At 39.7% G+C, this 19,410-nt stretch overlaps 1 protein-coding gene across 1 annotated transcript in view; it reads left to right on the plus strand.

The window, feature by feature from the left end:
* The window catches only part of KL (klotho), a 44,393-nt gene extending 24,983 nt beyond the window's left edge, over positions 1-19,410 (plus strand). The window contains exons 2-5 of the mRNA XM_033084340.1: positions 4,730-5,240; positions 10,016-10,284; positions 12,728-13,844; positions 17,509-19,410. Of these exons, the coding sequence (XP_032940231.1) occupies positions 4,730-5,240; positions 10,016-10,284; positions 12,728-13,844; positions 17,509-17,846 (2,235 nt within the window). The 3' untranslated portion in view covers positions 17,847-19,410. The remainder of the gene's footprint in view (positions 1-4,729; positions 5,241-10,015; positions 10,285-12,727; positions 13,845-17,508) is intronic.

A 19,410-nucleotide genomic window follows, 5' to 3' on the forward strand; every position in this document is an offset into this window, starting at 1 on the left:
TCACCTCACCAGTGCCACGTACAGTAACACTTTCCAATTCAGTTTCAATAATATGCAAAATACAGTTAATAGGCAAAGGTAATTCATCTGAGGGTGGAGAACAAGGCATTAGTGCAATTTATTTGTGAAGTGAATGGTATTATTACTGGTTCAGAAAACACAGAACTTAAAATTGAGAGAACTTGTTCTGGAGGAATGAACACAAACTATGGAATTGTGATGTTCCCAATTAAAATTCTTGATTTGCTCTTGTGGAGGCTGTGCATGATGACAGATGTAAATACTGAGAACTTGCAGAATGATCCACATCAGTGCCAGGCTCAGGAAGATCTTAATGATCATGTAATTTAGAGGAGTAGTCAGGCAAACAAATGTCTTTGTATTACTAAATTGTCTTCACATAGTGATTCTTGGACTATATAGATCTGTCTTGCCACAGAGTGGACAATCTGTGACACAGTAGGACTTTGTCAGATTATGAAGCTTGTGTGTTGAATTACTTCTGCTCTCACTGGAGGACTTTGGTAGGACCTAGCCCATGCTATGACATTGCAGGGTTTTTTTCTGCCTTGGAAATGTGTTTGACCCTTCTCAGGCTGTTCAGGTCTCCTGCATGGAAATGACAGGTATGACCTGAGTCTTCATTATTCTCAAGTGGCAACTAGTTGCCTGTGTTGAGGCAGCTGGTGGAGCCAGAAATCTCCACTGGCTGTAGTGGGAGCTTGGGCTCACATGTGGACAGTGAAATATAAGGTGTCTTCAGCTCAAAAAGATTCCCACCCTAGAAACAGGATTCATTTGCCTGAACATAGCTGTAGGTGCAAATTATCATTTGATGTGTTCTGTAGTATCTCAGGTGTCTCTGTGGAGCTAAGAGATGCTATTTAGGGTTTATTGGGAGAGTCACAGCTTTCTGAAACTGGCTGAAATTTGGGCTGGAAGTCTAGTTTGCTCTGAAGTCTCTAAAACGGTATTAATCACCTAATTTTAGGCAAATGAATTATCTTCCAAATTGCCATCTAGGCTTTCTGCTTTGTCACTGGCTTCTCCAGCTTTATATGCAGTTTTGACTGCTTCATTAATCTACATCCACAGAGCCTGGGGACTATAATGCACTGTTTTCTATGTTTAGCATTTTTTAAGTGGAAATAATATAATTCCACTTTCATGCACACTCTGGAGGGTAGACATTTAAGTGGGGTTCTTCTTGCCACTTTTCATCTGCTTATAGAATATGTTGTGTCTAAACTGAATAACATGTTTTGTCTGTCATCAGTGGAGAGAGATGGATTTATAAAGAGTGAGTCACACTTTATAACTTAGACAACAGTCTTCTCATTTTCTGTGGAGACAGACCAGGTGACTTAGAAAGTAAAGTTGAGTGAGATAATCCCGTGTTACTACACTTCATTGTTTTTCGTTGCAGTGAGAGAGTAAACAGCACCTTGTTATGCATGTAGTGGGGTAATCTGTGGAATTATTTTTGTCTTTTCTGCATGGTAGATCCAAAGCTACTAAAATGCTGGAAGATCTCTCTCCACTGATAGGAAACAGGGAGGGCAAAGAGTTCTGAGGGCCACAGTCCTCAAGGTGTTCTGCAGATGGGCAGCATCCTTGCAAATGAAGCTGATAGAGATGAAATTATGTGTTTGAGAGTGTGCATGATGGTATATTAACATTTGAGATGGTAAACTGGAGATGAGTCGTGTCTAACAGAGGAAGAATATTCGGCCCCTTTATGAGAGAAAATTTGGGTGTGCAAATTTTAGTTTGCAAGTAGTGACAAATTTGTTCCCAATGGCATTTTAAAAGTCGTATTTTAAGTGTTGGGTGTTGGTCCTGATGTGTAATGTCTTTTGTTCTTTCCTGACCATAACAGAGTTTCGGTGTGAAGTAAAACAAAGTCTGTACTTAGGTCAGCTCTCATTTTTGGCATGAGATTTTGAAGTGTTTACTATAGTTTCTCATCAAAACCCCTTGTATTAATATGGACAGATGGTCAGGCTGCATCATGTTTATTGGAGCTATTGATGTATTATAAATGAGAGCATCTACACTGAAGTCTGCAACTGAAACCTTGATTCAGAAACATGCACATAGGTGTGGACTGTGATTCACAGTTTCTGAGACTGTTCTTTTTGGGTTTTGGTGACCGCTCTGAAAGTGTATGGGTCTAGTCTCTTGTAGGGCCTGTGTCAGATCTGTGCAGATGTTTTATATACTCAAAGGCAGCAGGGGTTATTGGCCTTGCCTTTAGTTGTCCTTCACTTCCAGTAGTCTTCCTCCCAGCAGTGATACTTAAAACTCTGCTAAAGAAGTAAAATGGTAGAATTTACTATTTTGCTGGGTAAATAACAATGTTGATGTAAAAAATTATATTCCTAGTAATGCTGGCAACTAGAAGTGATTGTACTTCAAAGCTTACATGGTAAGAGTATATGAAAATAAAACCCTAAACAGCAGCTATCAGTAAATTAATGATAAAATTTGCCAACATGCCAACTACATGGAGTGGAATTAAAAGGCTTTCTATATGATTTATATTTCAGGGAGGACTAAAAATGCATGTGACATTTTGATATATGTTCATTTGGTCAGTGACTCTGTATGGCGAAAGTGGACGTTCATGTCATTGCAGCACATGTGAACAAATACTGAGTGATGAGTCTCAAAATGAAAATGTAAACTGTTAGTAGAGTTATTAGGTAGGTTTTTATTCTAATGAGTGGATCTCAGAATTACAAAATCACAGAATGGATCAGGCAAGAAAAGACCACAGTGGTTCGTCTGGTCCAACCTCCCTGCTCAAGCAGAGTCATGCTGGATCACATTGCACAGAATTGTATCTAGACAGTTCTTGAATATCTCCAGTGAGAGAAACTCCACAACCCCTCTGGGCAGCCTATTCCAGTGCTTGGTGATTTCTACAATAAAAAAGTTCTTCCTTATATTCAGGTGGAACTTCCTGTGCATCAGTTTCTGCCCGTTGCCTGTTGTCCTATAGCTCAGCACTGCTGAGCAGAGCCTGGATCCATCCTCGTGGCACTCTCCTGTGGATGCTTACAGGCACTGACGATGTCCCCTCTCAGTCATCTCTTCTCAGGGTGGAACAGGCCCAGCTGCCTCAGCTTTGCCTTGTAAGAGAGATGCTCCAGTCCCCCAGGCATCCTTGCTCTTCTCCACTGGACTCTTTCCAGGACCTCCATGTCTCTCTCATCCTGAGGAGCCCAGAACTGGACACAGCACTCCAGATGTGCCTCACCAGGCCTGAGTAAAGGGGCAGGATGCCCTTCCCTGGCCTGCTGGCAGTGGTCTCCCATCCTAATCCACCCCAGGATGCCACTGGCCTCCTTGGCCACAAGGGCACTGCTGGCTCAGGGACAGCTTGTTGTCCACCAGGATGCCCAGGTCCTTCTCTGCACAGCTGCTTTCCAGCAGATTTCCCCCAGCTTGTCCTGGGACATAGGTATATTTGGTGCAGGACCCTACATTTGCCTTTCTGGAACTTCAGACAGTTCTTCTCTGCACATCTCTCCAGCCTCTCAAGGTCCTTCTGGAGGGTTACACAGAACTCTGTTGTATTGCCCACTTTCCACCTTTGTGTTGTCAAATCTCATATTTTTACCTTTTTATCAATGACCTAGAAAAAAAAAATTACAATTTCTGCTAATGTGTAGAGTGCATGAGATGGGATATTGATTCACAGAACAGTCAAAATTCTTTGATAAGCTAGGTTCAAAGAAAAGATATGTTTTAGATCATGAAGGGCTATGGAGATATGGTAGTTTGGATATGCATATGCTCACAGTGTAATTCTGTGACCACATAAGCAGAAATGGTATGGTAAATTCTCTCTGCTTTTACTGTTGGCAAGGCTGCCACTGGCGTGTTATGTCCAATTCTGCTTCTGCAGTTAAAGACAAATGATGACAAATTGGAAGAGAATCAGAGGAGAGCAGTGAGAGTGGTTAAAGAGCTTGAAGGTAATACCTGAAGATAATGCAAGGCTTCAGGAACTTAATCCATTTAGCTTTCAAAGGGAACATCAAGAGACTGTTACAACTGACTCTGCAAGACCTCAGGAAAGAAATTTGGTACAAAATATGTTCTTACAGTAAAAGATAAAATTATACCAAGACAAGTGCTTAAATTCTGATGCTAGGTGTAAATAGTAAATTTTAGTATATTAAATTGAATTATTGGTATAATTTTTGAGGACCTGTTGCAATTTTTTTCACCAGACTTTCTAAAGTCCAGATAGGTAGCTATATATTCCTATATTGTGTGTTCTGATTCAAAAGAGTATTAAGTTTAAAGGTGTTTCTTTGTTTTGTACTGTTTCAGAGTTTGGGGCAGTTCTTAAGACTCTTCTTCATATATCCACGAATCTGTAGATAAAGTGATATTCCTATAATGACAATCTTTTTTGAAGCATTTTTGGTTAAATGCATTTTCATTTTTGTAAATACTGGTACATCTGAACTCAATAATAGTAAATAAAGCCAGAAGCATGTTCAGTCCCTGTAATAGTATCTCATGGAAAACGGAGATGCTCTTTTCTCCAACCAAGTAGCAATTTCTGGTTGATATGTGGTATTAATATGGTATTAAGAGTTAATTTTGTAAACTATCGATGAATGAATAAGACTGAGCCCCAGTACTTGAGAATAATTGTGTTACTTAAAATGGATTTTGGGTCCATTAATTACAGCCTTTCTTTTTTCAACAGGCCCATGCTAAGGTCTGGCATCTCTACAATGACCATTTCCGTCCAACTCAAAGAGGAAAAGTGTCCATTGCCCTTAGCTCCCACTGGATAAAACCCCAGCGTATGACTGAAAAGAACATCAAAGAATGCCAAAAATCCCTTGATTTCGTACTTGGCTGGTTTGCTAAGCCCATATTTATTGATGGTGACTATCCAGACAGCATGAGGAGCAACCTCTCGTCTCTGTTGCCTGAATTCAGTGAGGCTGAAAAGAAATATATCAAGGGAACAGCAGACTTTTTTGCACTTTCTTTTGGAGCTACCCTGAGTTTCCAGCTTTTGGACTCCCACATGAAATTCCAGCAGTTGGAATCAATAAGCCTGAGGCAGCTCCTTTACTGGATAAACAGTGAATATAACAGCCCCCAAATATTCATTGTGGAGAACAGCTGGTTTGTTTCTGGTACCACCAAGAAAGATGATGCCAAATATATTTACTATCTCAAGAAGTTCATTATGGAAACTTTAAAAGGTAGGATTTACTTTGTATTAATACATACTTGAAAAAAATCATACTTCCATATAGCCTACAGAGGTGTGTTGAGGCACCAGGCTAAAAAACTGCTTTTTGTGTTTAGCATTCATCTTGGCATTTGTGAAATGAGACTTCAGATCTCTTTCCTGGGTTTATTTTTTTTTCCTTGAAGAACTCTCTTATCTGCAGATAGTGTTTGGTGAGCTTGATGCTGCTGTCCTTGAAGTCAGTAGGAAAATTTCTACTGTCTTTGGTAGGACGAAGTGCAAGATGTAAACTATATTCTCAGTAGCCTTAGGAGAATTTTCTGTGTTATATATTAATAACTGTTTTCCTTATCTGAATGCATATGTACTAAACATAGGAATATATATATAGGAAGGTAAATACTATGCAATAGGAATTCTCCTGAAAAAACCCATAAGGCTGAAATAGTACATTTTAAAATGAAATATTGGAACCTTTTCATTCTGCGTCTCACCCTTGCACAAATTTTACATTTGTGCAGTTGTGGGCATCAATCACAGTAATTTGAATTTACATCAGTTAAAGGAGAACTGAATGGTTGAGGATATATAGTAAAAATAATTTGTTAGCCTATTATTTTTTCCAAGCAGTAAGAGAAATAAACCCCCTTAGATGACTTATTTGATGTTTTCCCATTTCCTTCTAGAAAAACATTTTTTTCAATCCTAGTAGTCGCCAATAAGTTGTTGGGGTTCCCATTTCCACTTTCATTGTCTTTTAATTTCTAAATTTACAATTAATTAAGTGATTTACTTGTCGACGGTTTACTGTTCTTGGTTTAAAAAGTATTATTTTATCTATTAGTTCAGACGAAATAGACATTGTATTACATTGCCATTTTCATATGGTGAATGAGAAAAAATTGCCTGCATTTTATTCTCAGCAGTAATGAAGATGCAGAGGACTCCCAAATTGGCTTCATCTGCTATTTCAGAAACCTAATTATTGCAAATAAATTAAAAGGTGAATAAATACCTGAGCCTGTGGATCCAAAATAAAAGGATGGAAGCAAAACAGTAACTAATGTTGTATAAAGTCAGATGAAAAGCTCATCTTCATGAAGGGGTCATAGTCCAGTTACCCCTATTTCTGCTTAGAATTTAAATTGCTGGAAATACATACATGCATCTGTCTTTTAATCATAGCTGGCTGGAAACAATCTCAATTTACAAAGTGTCTTTTGTATAATTGTATCACTCAATAAATAATAATAACAGCAACAATGGTATGATGGACTTGTCATAAGATACTGGCACTTGTCTAATCCTTTAATAGTAAAAAAAGGAACAAAGAAAGCAGAGACAGATTGGGTTTGTAGAAGAGACTTTGGTATCATTAAAATGGAAAGTATTGCACCCAAATGTTCTGTTGTTAAAATCTGCAGAATCCAATGTAAATACCAAAGTTCTCTATGTAATACCTTGGGGAATTTAGCTGAGAAAAATAAAAAAAAGGCATCATGCTGTCTGTGAGCAGAACTGTTGGACAGCATTAAAAACCAAACACAAAGGCACTAGCTTTCTCTCAGAGATGTAGATATGCCCATCCAGTGAAATGAAGCACTGTAATATGAAGATTTTTGAGGTATTTACCATGAAATTTACTCCAGTGTTGAAGGGACAGTAAAATGACACTGGACCTGTAACACTGAGAAGCAAGGATGATTAATTTAGACACAGGGCCACATAACTGGGATTTTGCTACTTGCTAGATCTTGCCAGTATCTGTGCTTCGTTGTGTGTGTGCACTGGTTCAGACAGAACTGCTTATTTCTGCATCTACTTTAACAAGTAAGTGCAGCCTAGTTGGTACAAACCTGTACAGTGAAAAAGAATTGGTGTTGAGGGCCAGGTGTCCACACTGTATGTATTCCCATTTCTGGATTAATTTCACCCCAAAGGAACCCAGGCCATGCATTCTGAGTCCACTGTGTCATGTGAACTGAAGCATAATGAGGGAGATTTGCTCAAAAGTGTAAATGATTTCACTTGAAGTGCTGATGTAGGTGTCCATTATGATACTGCATGCTGTAGACAAGCTCTGTACATTTTTTAAAATTCATTTTTTAATTTTCCTTTGGGAAAGGATATTTATTTGGGATTCACAGCCCTGTTTGCTAATATTTTTTCCCCCAAGCACCATTTAGGGTTGATTAGAGTAAATAGAGCTGTAGTATAAAATTTTTAAATATTATTTAGAGATGTTAATTGGTTGGAGATTTCTTCACCCATGTGTGGATATCTCACCACTTACTGTGGGGTCATATTCACTTCCCTTCTCTGTGTCTGGTGCAACAAACAAATTGATTGTGCCTTGTAAAGCAGAGCAAGTTGCCTGGGAGGGCATCCAAGCTCCTCTGGGTCATATTGACTAGTGGAGGGCAGGTCACTGTCTGTCACTGTCTGTACCAGATCTGAATTCAGAGTCTTAAGCAGAAAATGAGCAACCAGGCTCATGACAGGTAGGACCAAGCTATTCTCAGGTATGTCCAGAGGCAAAATATAGATTTTGGGCACCTTCCAGATGGAAGCATGGGCTGAGGGCTTCACACACCTCCCCTTCAGTCACTGGGGTTGGAGAGCAGCTGAGCAGAGGGTTTTAAAGATCTGTAGTTGATACTTAAGGTTCTGCCACGTTTCCTTGCATGACTTCTATACTGTTGAGCCAAGCAGGGCATGAGCTGAACTGCTGTTTAATTTTTAACCCAGTTCTGGCAGAGTTCTGGTCTGTACAGTATCACACTTGTAGGCATGCTCTGGGGGATTGCTCAAATCAGGAGTCACTTGCAGTGGTAGTATGGACGAGGCCACTCAGTTTCAGAAGCAAGGAGAGTGTAGGTTTCAGTCAGCCCTGTTTGGTCACCAGCAGACATAAAAGGAAAAAAGAGATACACACGGAAAGGAAGAAAAGAAAAAAGAGAAGAGAGAAGAGAAGAGGAAGAGAAGAGAGGAGAGGAGAGGAGAAGAGAGGAGAGGAGAGGAGAAGAGAAGAGAAGAGAAGAGAAGAGAAGAGAAGAGAAGAGAAGAGAAGAGAAGAGAAGAGAAGAGAAGAGAAGAGAAGAGAAGAGAAGAGAAGAGAAGAGAAGAGAAGAGAAGAGAAGAGAAGAGAAGAGAAGAGAAGAGAAGGGGAAAGGAGCAAAGATATATTAATTTTCATTGTGGTTTCCTAGTAATATGCGATCCATGAGGGATACGGTGTTGGAGACTTCCAGACTTTTTGGAACTTCCGAACATTTTTTGAGTTGCTTCTTTCCTAGGTGACACTTAAAAGTTAATACTTTTTTTTCAAAAGGATTTGAGGAGGAATTTTGCAAGGCACTCAGGAAGTGTGGGAGTGCTGTGTGATGACTTACAGAAGGGTGAGATGCTATTCAAAAAAGTTCTCACTGAAACTGGTTCACACAGTGAACCTGTACTGGCTTTTACTCTGCTGTATGGCAGATGTCATCATGGGTGCATGCAGAGGTTAGAAAAATAGTGACATTTGCCAAACACAAAAGAATGGTGCCTTTAGGAGGAGAAGTATTCCATTTCCTTAGACATTTTCTCATGACCTCTGACAAAGACTGGGCCAAATTTGTTGCTTATTTAACCGTATTGTTCCTTTAATTGATTCAAACAGGGTTACAATCAAGAATCCATGTGGTCCCTCGTAGCTGATTGTAATGAGGTACATTAGCAGAAAATTAGGATCTTGTTATTCTGCTTGCCTGAAATAACGCTTTCTGTTACTAGGCTGGTAAATATTATATTCAGTTAGTATCCAGTTTGGGCTGACAGAAAATGGTGAGTAATAAAGATAAACTTTGCTGGCTACAGAGCCAAACACCAGTTCAAAAGAACGTTTAAGAATGTGCTTAAATACGTTGCTGAATTAGGGTGGGTCTAATTATGTAATTAGAATAAGCACACTCCTTTGTGCTTTCCTGGAGCTGAGCCTTGCTCAGGAACATTTTGCTGAATCTCAGTGTTTAATACAGCTAAAAGTGAGTATCATATGGAATCCTATAATAATGCTGGTAAAACTAACAGATGCCAGTAGATCCTGACATTAACCTTCAAAGCATGTGGTGATTTTAGAAGTCAAACACTTGACCTAGAACACACACATATTTTTAGAAAGCCTTAAGTATTTGAGCTGTAAAATTCTGTGCCATAAAGATGTGAAGAGACAGAATTGCCAGATAAACAGAGTCTTTCTGTATTATCACTTCTACTTGGAATCTATGGTAATAAAAATTCATGTGCACACCAAACGTGCTGTGAGGTTTTTTCTCACTATGTATTTGGAGTGGAGAGGGAGGAGATGAAAAGGAGTGTAACTTTTGTTTGCATACAGGGTAGTGCTGCAGTAACAGCTACTCTGGAGTGAGCTGCAGTGTGAGCAGAGCAGAGGGCAGTGCAGGGCAGTCACAGATCCATGGCTGCAGATGGCTCAGGCTCTACTCCGAGGCTGAGGTTTGGCTGATGAGCAGCACTGCTCAAACCATTGCTGTACAGCTTCTCTTTCTAAATCTCGCTGCTTTAAAGCCAAGCAGGCACCTGTGCTGCCTTCTACCATAATCTGGCAGCTCCCCGAGTGCAGCTGAAATATATTCCCTGAATAGGCTTTGAGGAAGGCCCTGAGATACTTATCTGACCTGTTGCATTGTTCTTACACACTAATGCTGCAAACATTGCTGATTGGCTGTAATCTACAGAGGAAAAATGAGCACCCTGATAAGTTTGGGTTTGTTCTTTCCTCAGCTATCCGGTACGACGGAGTTAATGTGTTTGGCTACACAGTCTGGTCCCTCCTGGATGGCTTCGAGTGGCATAGGGGGTACAGCATTCGGCGGGGACTGTTCTATGTGGATTTTCAAAGCCATGACAAGAAGTTGATACCCAAATCTTCTGTCTTGTTCTATCAAAAGCTGATAGAAAAAAATGGCTTCCCACCTTTGCCTGAAAACCAGCCCATAGAAGGTATTTTTCCCTGCGGCTTTGCTTGGGGAATTGTTGACAACTACATTCAGGTGAGTCTGATAATAAAACCGACAGGCTGTCCACCCGTATCAGTGCACAAGTTCACAGTGATATATTTGCTAAATTGAGTGTCCTTGCCACACTCTATGTGTATTACCACAGTGCTGCAAGGAGACTGGTACAAGGCTTTTGTGCCAAACACCGTGTCTTTGATTCTTCACCAGATTTGCTGTGTGTGACCAAGTCAGATTGAGACACTATAAGTAATGTTTCAGAAAAATGTGTGAAAATGGGAAGGAGTATGGTGGTTTTTTGCCTGAACATGTGTGGTCAGTTATGGGAAGTCAGTTCTTACCAAAGGGAAGTCAATTAAATCTGCTAAACTGTAAAATACATGTTTTAGAAAACTTCCTGAAAACTGCTAAAACTCCAGTGGCATGTTTTTACATCTTATGCATATACATCCTGGTACTGTTCTTAGAGAGAATTTATATAAAAGGAAGTGAACTATACTAGATTTAAATGAAATTTCTGTATTTCTTCTATTTCATTTTATGTTGTATTGTGTCTGATGAGGGCCTGCAGTGCCCCTGCATAGAACCTAGCTAGTTCGTGACCTTCAGTCTTTATTTCAACTGATTTGATACTTTGGGAGAATTTTTCAAATTCTAAGACTTTATAACATGAGAAAAAATTGTACCTTAGTTATGATCACTTTAACTGTTGGGCTCTGTAATTCTGAGATGCTATTGTGGGTGTAGAGCTTCTCTAACCACAATAAAAAGGTGTAAATTCAAAGCCAAGGCTTCATCCAAGAACAGAATTTTAAATTTATTTTTTCCACAAAGGCAGAATCTTTCTTAAGGCCAGAGTGTGAGGAGCTTGTTAGCTTGTTTGTTTTTTCTCACTCCAAATGTAAGATTTGGCTTTGTTCTCTGGAGAAATACTGCAGCCTTCTTACCTCATGCACTGATTTCCAAGAAAATTCAAGTCATCCTCCTAGCTCTCAGATAGATTAAGAATTGGAAATGGAATTGCTGCTTTTGGAGTCAATAACAGCTATAAAGTTGTGGAGTCAGTCAGCTTACAACAGCTAAAAAATCCCTCCCATCCTCAAAACCTTCAAAGCTGAATATTTTCTTTTCAAAAGACCATTCAAACATTTTGTGCCGTAAGGCTTAGGTAGTTTGATTTGTAGATGCATCACAGTGGAAAAACTGTTTTGACAGCATTCCCACAGTATTAGTGGCAATGCATGCTTTAGTAATCTACAAGGGACAATTCTCCAGAAAAGCAATTTCCCTCAGACATGCTGTTTTTTATTACTTTCTTCTATAAGCGCAGTACTGACCTCTCCGGAGAAAACAGCAACTGATTTTCAGCAGCTTCTTTTATACAGTCTGCAGAGCCTGAGCTACAAGTTGAACACTGGTTGTAGGCTGACACCTGCTTTTCAAACAGAGGGCAGGACAAGGAATCTGAACTCAGGGGGAAACCACACACCAAAGATTAAAAAGAAAGAGAAAAGTACAAATAAAGACCATGGTGCCATTATCCTGTTGTTTGGGTCTAGAAAGAATTACACAGCATATAATGAGGAAATTTCACACTGTGCATTATTACAAGTAGTTTAATTTTTCATTTTCTAATCCTTACTATGCTGGTGATTTTCATTAAAAAGTGAAAGTATAATTGTGAACAGCCCTGAGAAACTCATCTTGTACTGTGATACTGTGTGTCATACAGGCAGTTCTGACATCTGAAACCCTAAAGACTTCTCAGAAATGCATTTCCTGTTGGAGTAACATATAGTGGGTTTACTCAGAGGCCCAAAAAATTGATTCAGACGTCAACAGCCTGCTGAAATAACTTGGAAATGACTTCAGTATGAATTAAATAAAAAGGGATGTCTTCAGCCAGAAAGAAAAATTTTGCTTGTCAACTGAATTTTTTGCTAGAAATCAAGTGGAGAGCATTACTCATCTTTCATTATAGTCAGGAAAAGAGCAGAACACAGAAATGATGTTGTATTCATGATTTCTTTTCCTGCATTCAAGGAGTGGTCTTGAAACTGACTGTACTGGGTAATTTGCAACAGAAAATCTGTCCTTAATCTCTCCTTAACCTTGAAAGAAAAACATTTTAAAAATTACGGAAGTCTTCGTTGAAGATCTCCTTCTCTGGAGAAGTTTTAGTGGCTTATCCCTGAGCAATGCCTTGTTTCTTTTGGAAACTGGAACAACTTAGAGAGGACATAAATGTGATGACCATTAGCATAAGGTTGTTTGGGAAGTATAGTGAAAATGATGTATAGATTTGGCACTTTTGTGACATCACTTGTTAACAGAAAAGTCATTCATTCATATGAGCCTGAGATGCCAGTATCAAAGATGCTGAATGCAATACTTTGACTAGGCTGTGCCTGATGGTTGTGATGTTCCCACCCACCTGGAACAAGCAGCTTGAATCTGGTGTGCTTCTTGCTCTTCCTAGGTAGACACGACACCCGCCCAGTTCGTTGACTCCAGTGTTTATGTGTGGGATGTTCACCAGACGAAGAAGCTCATTAAAGTGGATGGAGTTTACACCTCGAAGCGCAAGCGTCACTGTGTGGACTTTGCTGCTATCAGGCTCCAGATCTCTCTTCTGCAAGAAATGCATGTCACACACTTCCATTTTTCACTGAAATGGTCTTTAATCCTTCCTTTAGGTAACCTTTCTCTAATTAATCACACACTTGTACATTACTATCAGTGTTTTGCTAGTGAACTTCTCAGAGTTAACATAACTCCTGTTGTTGCTTTATGGCAACCTATGATTGAGAATCAAGAGCTTCCAGTTTCTCTTGCCAAATATGGAGCCTGGGAGAACGCAGAAACTGTTCAGGCTTTTGTTGAGTATGCCAGATTCTGCTTTACAAGTCTTGGGGACCATGTCAAATTTTGGATCACCATGAATGAACCATCTGTAAAAAACCTGACATACACAGCAGGGCACAACCTTTTGAAAGCCCACGCAAAAGTCTGGCATCTTTATGACAAAGAATTCAGGAGATCTCAGAAGGGCAAAATATCTATAGCTTTGCAAGCTGACTGGGTAGAACCAGCTTGTCCTTTTTCCAGGAATGACCAAGAAGTTGCTGACAGAATTTTAGAGTTCGACATTGGCTGGCTTGCAGAGCCCATCTTTGGGAATGGAGACTACCCAGAGGTGATGAGAGCATGGCTTCACCGAATAAATGGTGTTGACCTGTATAATTTCCACTTGCCTTACTTCTCAGAAGATGAAAAGAAGTTAATACAGGGCTCATTTGATTTTTTTGCCTTGAGTCACTACACTACAACCCTTGTGGGCTCAGAGAAAGAAGATGCAGTAAAATATGACCACTTCCTTGAAGTTCAAATGATCAATGACATCACATGGCTTCACTCTCCCAGCAGAGCTGCAGTAGTGCCCTGGGGACTGCGCAAATTGCTCAAGTGGGTGAAATCAAAGTATGGCAATGTCCCAATTTATGTTATGGCTAATGGGATTGACGATGACCAGAATATGGTGCACGATAAGCTCAGAGTGTATTACATACAGAATTACATCAATGAAGCTTTAAAAGGTAAGGAACCACAGATGGTTTGTAAGTCACAAATCCCATTATTAGTATACACTATGTGATAGAGTATGTTTGGCTTTAAAAGACATGTTCTCTGTAGAATACTCCATAAATGAAATGTTGCTATAATGTAACAGGTAATTTTCCCCTTGATTTATGATTGATTGGTGTTACTAAATGTCAGGAAAACTGACCTGGCTTATATTCTGCATAAGACAGCAAAAGTTTTTTATGGATTCAATAAATTTAAATAGAAGTTAGGTGAGTAGCTCCACATTTATTTAGATTTTCATCTTACTGCACTTCTACTGTTTTGCTTTGTTGCTTCTCTCCACTGAGGTGTCTCAGGGCTAGCTATGAGTTCCGTTCCTCAGTTGTCTCTGTATCTTATTCAACAGTGGTCTTATCCAAGAGTGACCTTCATAATAATTCATCTGTCTACCTCATTATGCCATTTCCCGGACTGTTTCCTGCTATTCAGAACACATACCAGTTTCTTTCTCTGTCTCAAAGATTCATAAATTATAAGCAAAAAGGAGGCATTTTGAGTCATCTTGTCTTACAGCACATGCTGTTTTTTCAGAAAAGCACAAGACCCAAATGAGATAATTTTTTACTGATGAAGAATTTGGCACCTAACAGTGTGTGTGTGTGTTTATATATATATGTATGTATATATATCTCACTTCTACTATTAATTGCTCTAGCTTCAGTTTTAAGCAATTTTGTTGTGCATTTCCACATGTATTTTATCTATGTAGGTATTTGCAGACACAAGACAAGCTATCTCTCATTTATCTCTTTGATAGATAATACAGACAAAGCTCTTTGTGTCCCTTGCTATTAAGCATAATTTCAAAGCTCTGAGTTGTTAACTTTTTCCCTGTATGCTGTCATTCCTCATGAGAGGGGTAAACCTAGACCAGGACACATTGTTCCTGTCACACTTAGGCAGGTGTAACATAACCTCTTACCCTCCTCATTTCTACATGCATACAGGCTGTTGGCCTTCTTGGATGTAGCAACAGGTTAATTACACAGATTCTCTGGTGATTTACTGACATTTTAAACTTAGTTACAGATTCCTACACCCCATTCCAAGCAGGATTGCCTCTTCAAAAGTAGGTCTGCTTGTTCTTCGACATCTTCACATTTGGTCATGTTCAAATGCCTGCTGCTTGTTTGTGCAAATCTTGCTGCTCTAGCTAAGTTATGTCTCTAATCTTTGTGATACTTGCACATTGTAAGAGATAATTTTCCATTTATTTCAGGTTGCTGATATATTTAAGATCATTAAATAACAGTGCTAGAAACCGAGCTCCATGACCAGGGTAGAAATACACACACTGTGACACTTTCCTGCAATTACTTTCTAGACTGACTTCTATTACTTCTTAATTCTACTTGAGACCAGTTGAAATCTGTTTAATATGGGCTTCCCTTGACCTCATAACATTCTATGTTCTTATTCCAAATGCCATATAATACCAAGTCATTTACCTTGTGAAGCTCTAACCTCAAACATCATTACTTTTATTGATCTGCTGATCTCAGAAAAAGATGTCAAATTATTTTGGCAAGATTTATTTTTCATAAAGCTAAGCTGATTGACATTAATCATGTACTATCTCCTAACTTTCATATTTATCAAGCTTTATATAATCTGTTCCACTCTTTTGATAGTAGTAGTGAATGATGACTGGCAGTTCCTGTCCACTTTATTAACTATTGGCTTTGACTTCCTCCTCTGTAATTTCCACCTCTTTCGCAAATTACTGAACATCAATGTTAAGTGCCCAGGAGTTCATTCTCCAGCATTTTGTAGCACTGGATGCATGTTTTATAAATCTATAGTTAAAAATCACAATTTGGCTATATTTGGACTTGTGGTTTCAAACTGGTTTTTTTCTGTATTGCTTGTCTCCTTGACCCTTCTGTTTTCAAAGGGTCTGTGGATATGGGCTTTTCTCCCAGTTCCCATTAGCAAGAACACCTACACATGCCTCTGTTCTTTGCAGAACTCTGCCCTTTGAACTGTTTGGTACCACTGTCCCCTAGTAAGTTCTTTCTCCCTCTTCTCTCCAGCCTGTAAATAGCTTCTATGTTTTTCAGCTTAACCTATTTTCTCATCTTTTTTTCTCACCTTCTTTGTGATGGATAAATATGTCTCTGCTAACTAGCCATAGTACTTTTCCTAAAGCTTAATCTCCCTCTTTAGACACTGTACACTCCTCCTTAGTGTTTGGTCCATCAGCTTTTCCATTTTTTCTTCTCCCTCTCTGGTATTGCACTTTTGTCCATCTTGTCATTACATAACCGTGGCATCATGACTGATTCAGGTTTCTCCAAGACTTGCATTTCTTTTTTGCAAGACCTTGTGCAGTAACTGAGATGAATTAGAAATCTTGTGTCCTTACCTCAGCGTCACAGTGTAGAAGAGGATTGGTGTGTGTATGCCTTGGCCTTAAAGTCCCTATTCTGCCTTCTTCCTCCAGCTAGTTTCAGGTACTGCATGTGGAAATTTTTGTGCGTGTAATATTGCTCACCTGCATTGTTCCAGGGGAACCTGTGCAGATAAATGATTCCAGCATACAGTACGGGACCCTTTGGACTGAGGCCGTATTTTGAAGTACTTTGTACTCTGTTTAAGTACATCTTTGCCAATTGAAAATAAAGAACAGTAGAAACCGTTTATGTAACACTGTTAAGTCCACCTGCAGTTCTGCAAACACAACTAAATATCCTCGGCAGCAGCTCTGTTAAAGGACAGGTAAATTATTTCGTTTTACACATGAAAAGTAGGTTAGAGATGCTAAAGTCTTGTATTGGGCTTCAGAAATATTTGTTTCCAGAAGCAAATGAAAATTCAGCCTGTGTTCATCTGCTTTAATTTGTTAGAACAATGGTTTTGAGATATAAAATATTGCAGTTTGTGTTTACTACCTTAGATTGATTTTTTGTGTCAAGCAGGATGGATGGCTCAAGGTTAGCACTGCAGCTGCTGCACCTCTTCCAGTAGCTGAGTTAGCAGTATGGATTTGTGGACATGTTCTCAATAAAGACTAATACAGGTCATCTTGGATCAGGAACTTGTTAATAACAAGAGAGGGCAGTGATTTGCATAACCTTTCCCCTTGCACCAGTGGTATCCTAGTACCCGACCTCAGCATGCCTGTGTGGTTTTTCTGGTGTCACTGTGCCTTTGCTAGTGAGAAGTACAGCCTGACATCCTCTGTTTGACTGTCCCCATCAGGACGTGCCCTGCAAGGGAGAAGGAGTAATCAGAGAAACAGGCTGCAGAAAACTGGGGGCAGGAAGCCCAAAACCTGTATTCTTTCATACATAACAAAGAGAGAACATCTTTTCGTGATAGGCTCCATGCTGATCATTAAACACAGTCAGTCACTCACAGCTGTGTTTACCAAGCACAAGGAAATAAATTGCAGGATACTTACAGATCACACTGTTTGGCAGTGGCTGACGGATTCTTACTTTTTATGAGAAACACTTAACAGATGTACATATACCTTACCTAATTTTGGAGAGGAGGAGTGCAGATGTGAGTTTAACACTCCCCTGCCCCTCCTTCACATGTGGACATATGGTACTGCTCTTGAATGCAGAGTGACATTGATTCATTTCTTCAACACTTTGTTTTTTTTTGCAGCTTACACCTTGGATGACGTTAACCTTCAAGGATATTTTGTCTATTCTTTTAATGACAAGACTGCTCCTAAGTATGGTCTCTACAGCTATGTTGCAAATCAATATGAACCAAAGCCTTCTCTGAATCATTACAGAGAGATAATTGGCAATAATGGTTTTCCTGGTCCTGAAACTCCGGAGTTGCAGTGTCCAGAAGAGGTTGCCTTGTGTCCTGAATGCCACTTCTTCCGAACAAGAAAATCGTTATTAGCCTTTATCTCTTTCATATTTGTTGCTTTTATTGCTACTATATTCTTCATTACTTACTACTCCAAGAGGGTAGAAAGAGGGTATAAATAGAGCAGCTCATTTGAATACATCACTTACTGTCCTTTTTCTTGCATCCCCTTGAGAAATCTGAAATAAGAATGCACAATGCTGTGATTGCTTCAGCATTAGGAAGGCATTTACATTGCCTGATACTACTGGATATTGACAGAGAGAAGCTACTGCTTGCATATGGCTTCCAGAAATAATGTTCTCTGTTACAGTACCTTTGGTGTATAAGCAGTCCTTGATTCCTGTAGTTGGAGTTGTCCCACAGCTTTGCCTGGGGCCTTTTGTTGAGCAGATGCTTTCTCCTTCTTGGATTTACCTCACTGAACTGGACAGGTTTTGAAAACAGTGTGATAGCCTAAATGTCAAATTCTCCAAGACTGGGGTGGAACGAGTTTACTTTTCCTGATTAGGTTTAACACTGATGTTTCTTAACCAGAGCTAAAACCTAACTGGAGCAGGGATCATAACTGAGAAGAAAGATGGAGGAGAATGGCAAAAAGCAGTGCCAGGGGAAAGATTGACCCCTTTCCTAAAGCAGATGCAGGAGGAAGAACAGGGGGAAATGAGTCTATATTGCTGGGACCTCTTGGTAAATCAGTTAACTAGTACTGAGACTACATCTGACTTCAGGATGCCATTGGGGAACTTCAGTTAAATGAACTGTGTCCTTCTCAGGGGGTTAAGCAGCAGGGATATATCCAGGGATTGCAGGGATCATGTCAACTACAGAGAAGAGATGGGAAGGGTGAAAGGGCTTCCCTTTGATTTGCTCAGAAAAAAAAAGCAGAGAGCAGGAACTGGGATGTCTCACTGTCTCAGTTGGCAGAAAGGTCTGTGCCTGACCCTATGCCCTCTTGCCCTGTACCCAGGGACATGGAACAGCTGGGACATCCCGTTTCTGCACCTCTCACAGCCAGCTGAATTCAGCTGCCACTGCTGCTGCCCTGCTACTTACCTGTTGGAAACCTGTGGTAACAGCATGGATGGTCTCTGCTTGCTATTTGTGTGAGTGCAGAGACTTTAAAAGCCAGCATTTTGGTGTAATAGTGCAGCACTTTATGCTGACAGGGACTGAGACTGTGGAGCTGTTGGGTCAAACCTTTCACAAGTTGGCTGGAGGTTCTCCTTTGAGCAACTGGACCTGGCAGTGTTTCATCTTGAAGCATTACTGCATGTCTGAGGTCCTCTTGTTTTTCTCTCAACAAGATAAAGCAGCAGAATGTTAGCACCATTGTTTATTAGTAGAAATAGAGAGAGAATGGGGAAAAAACCCTGTGTCATTTTGCCTGTCTTGTGAATTGCTGCATTTGGAGGGTCCTCAATATAAAGGAGTATGGGCATTTTTCTCTGCTCTCTAACTCTAGGTCTGCATTCCCTTCAGCTGTAATTGTATTTTTATTGTTATGTGAACAATGTCACTCACTGGAAAGAACATTTTAAAAGAAATGTGCTCTGTGTTAATCAAGAATTATTTATCTACTAAAGCTGATTATGCTGTATTGAATGTGATCTTTATCTACTAGATTATTAGAATAATCTCCCAGGGTTCCTTTCAACCTGAAAACTCTATGATTCTATATTGTAA

Source organism: Catharus ustulatus, chromosome 2, assembly GCF_009819885.2.
Source record: "Catharus ustulatus isolate bCatUst1 chromosome 2, bCatUst1.pri.v2, whole genome shotgun sequence".
NCBI lineage: Eukaryota > Metazoa > Chordata > Aves > Passeriformes > Turdidae > Catharus > Catharus ustulatus.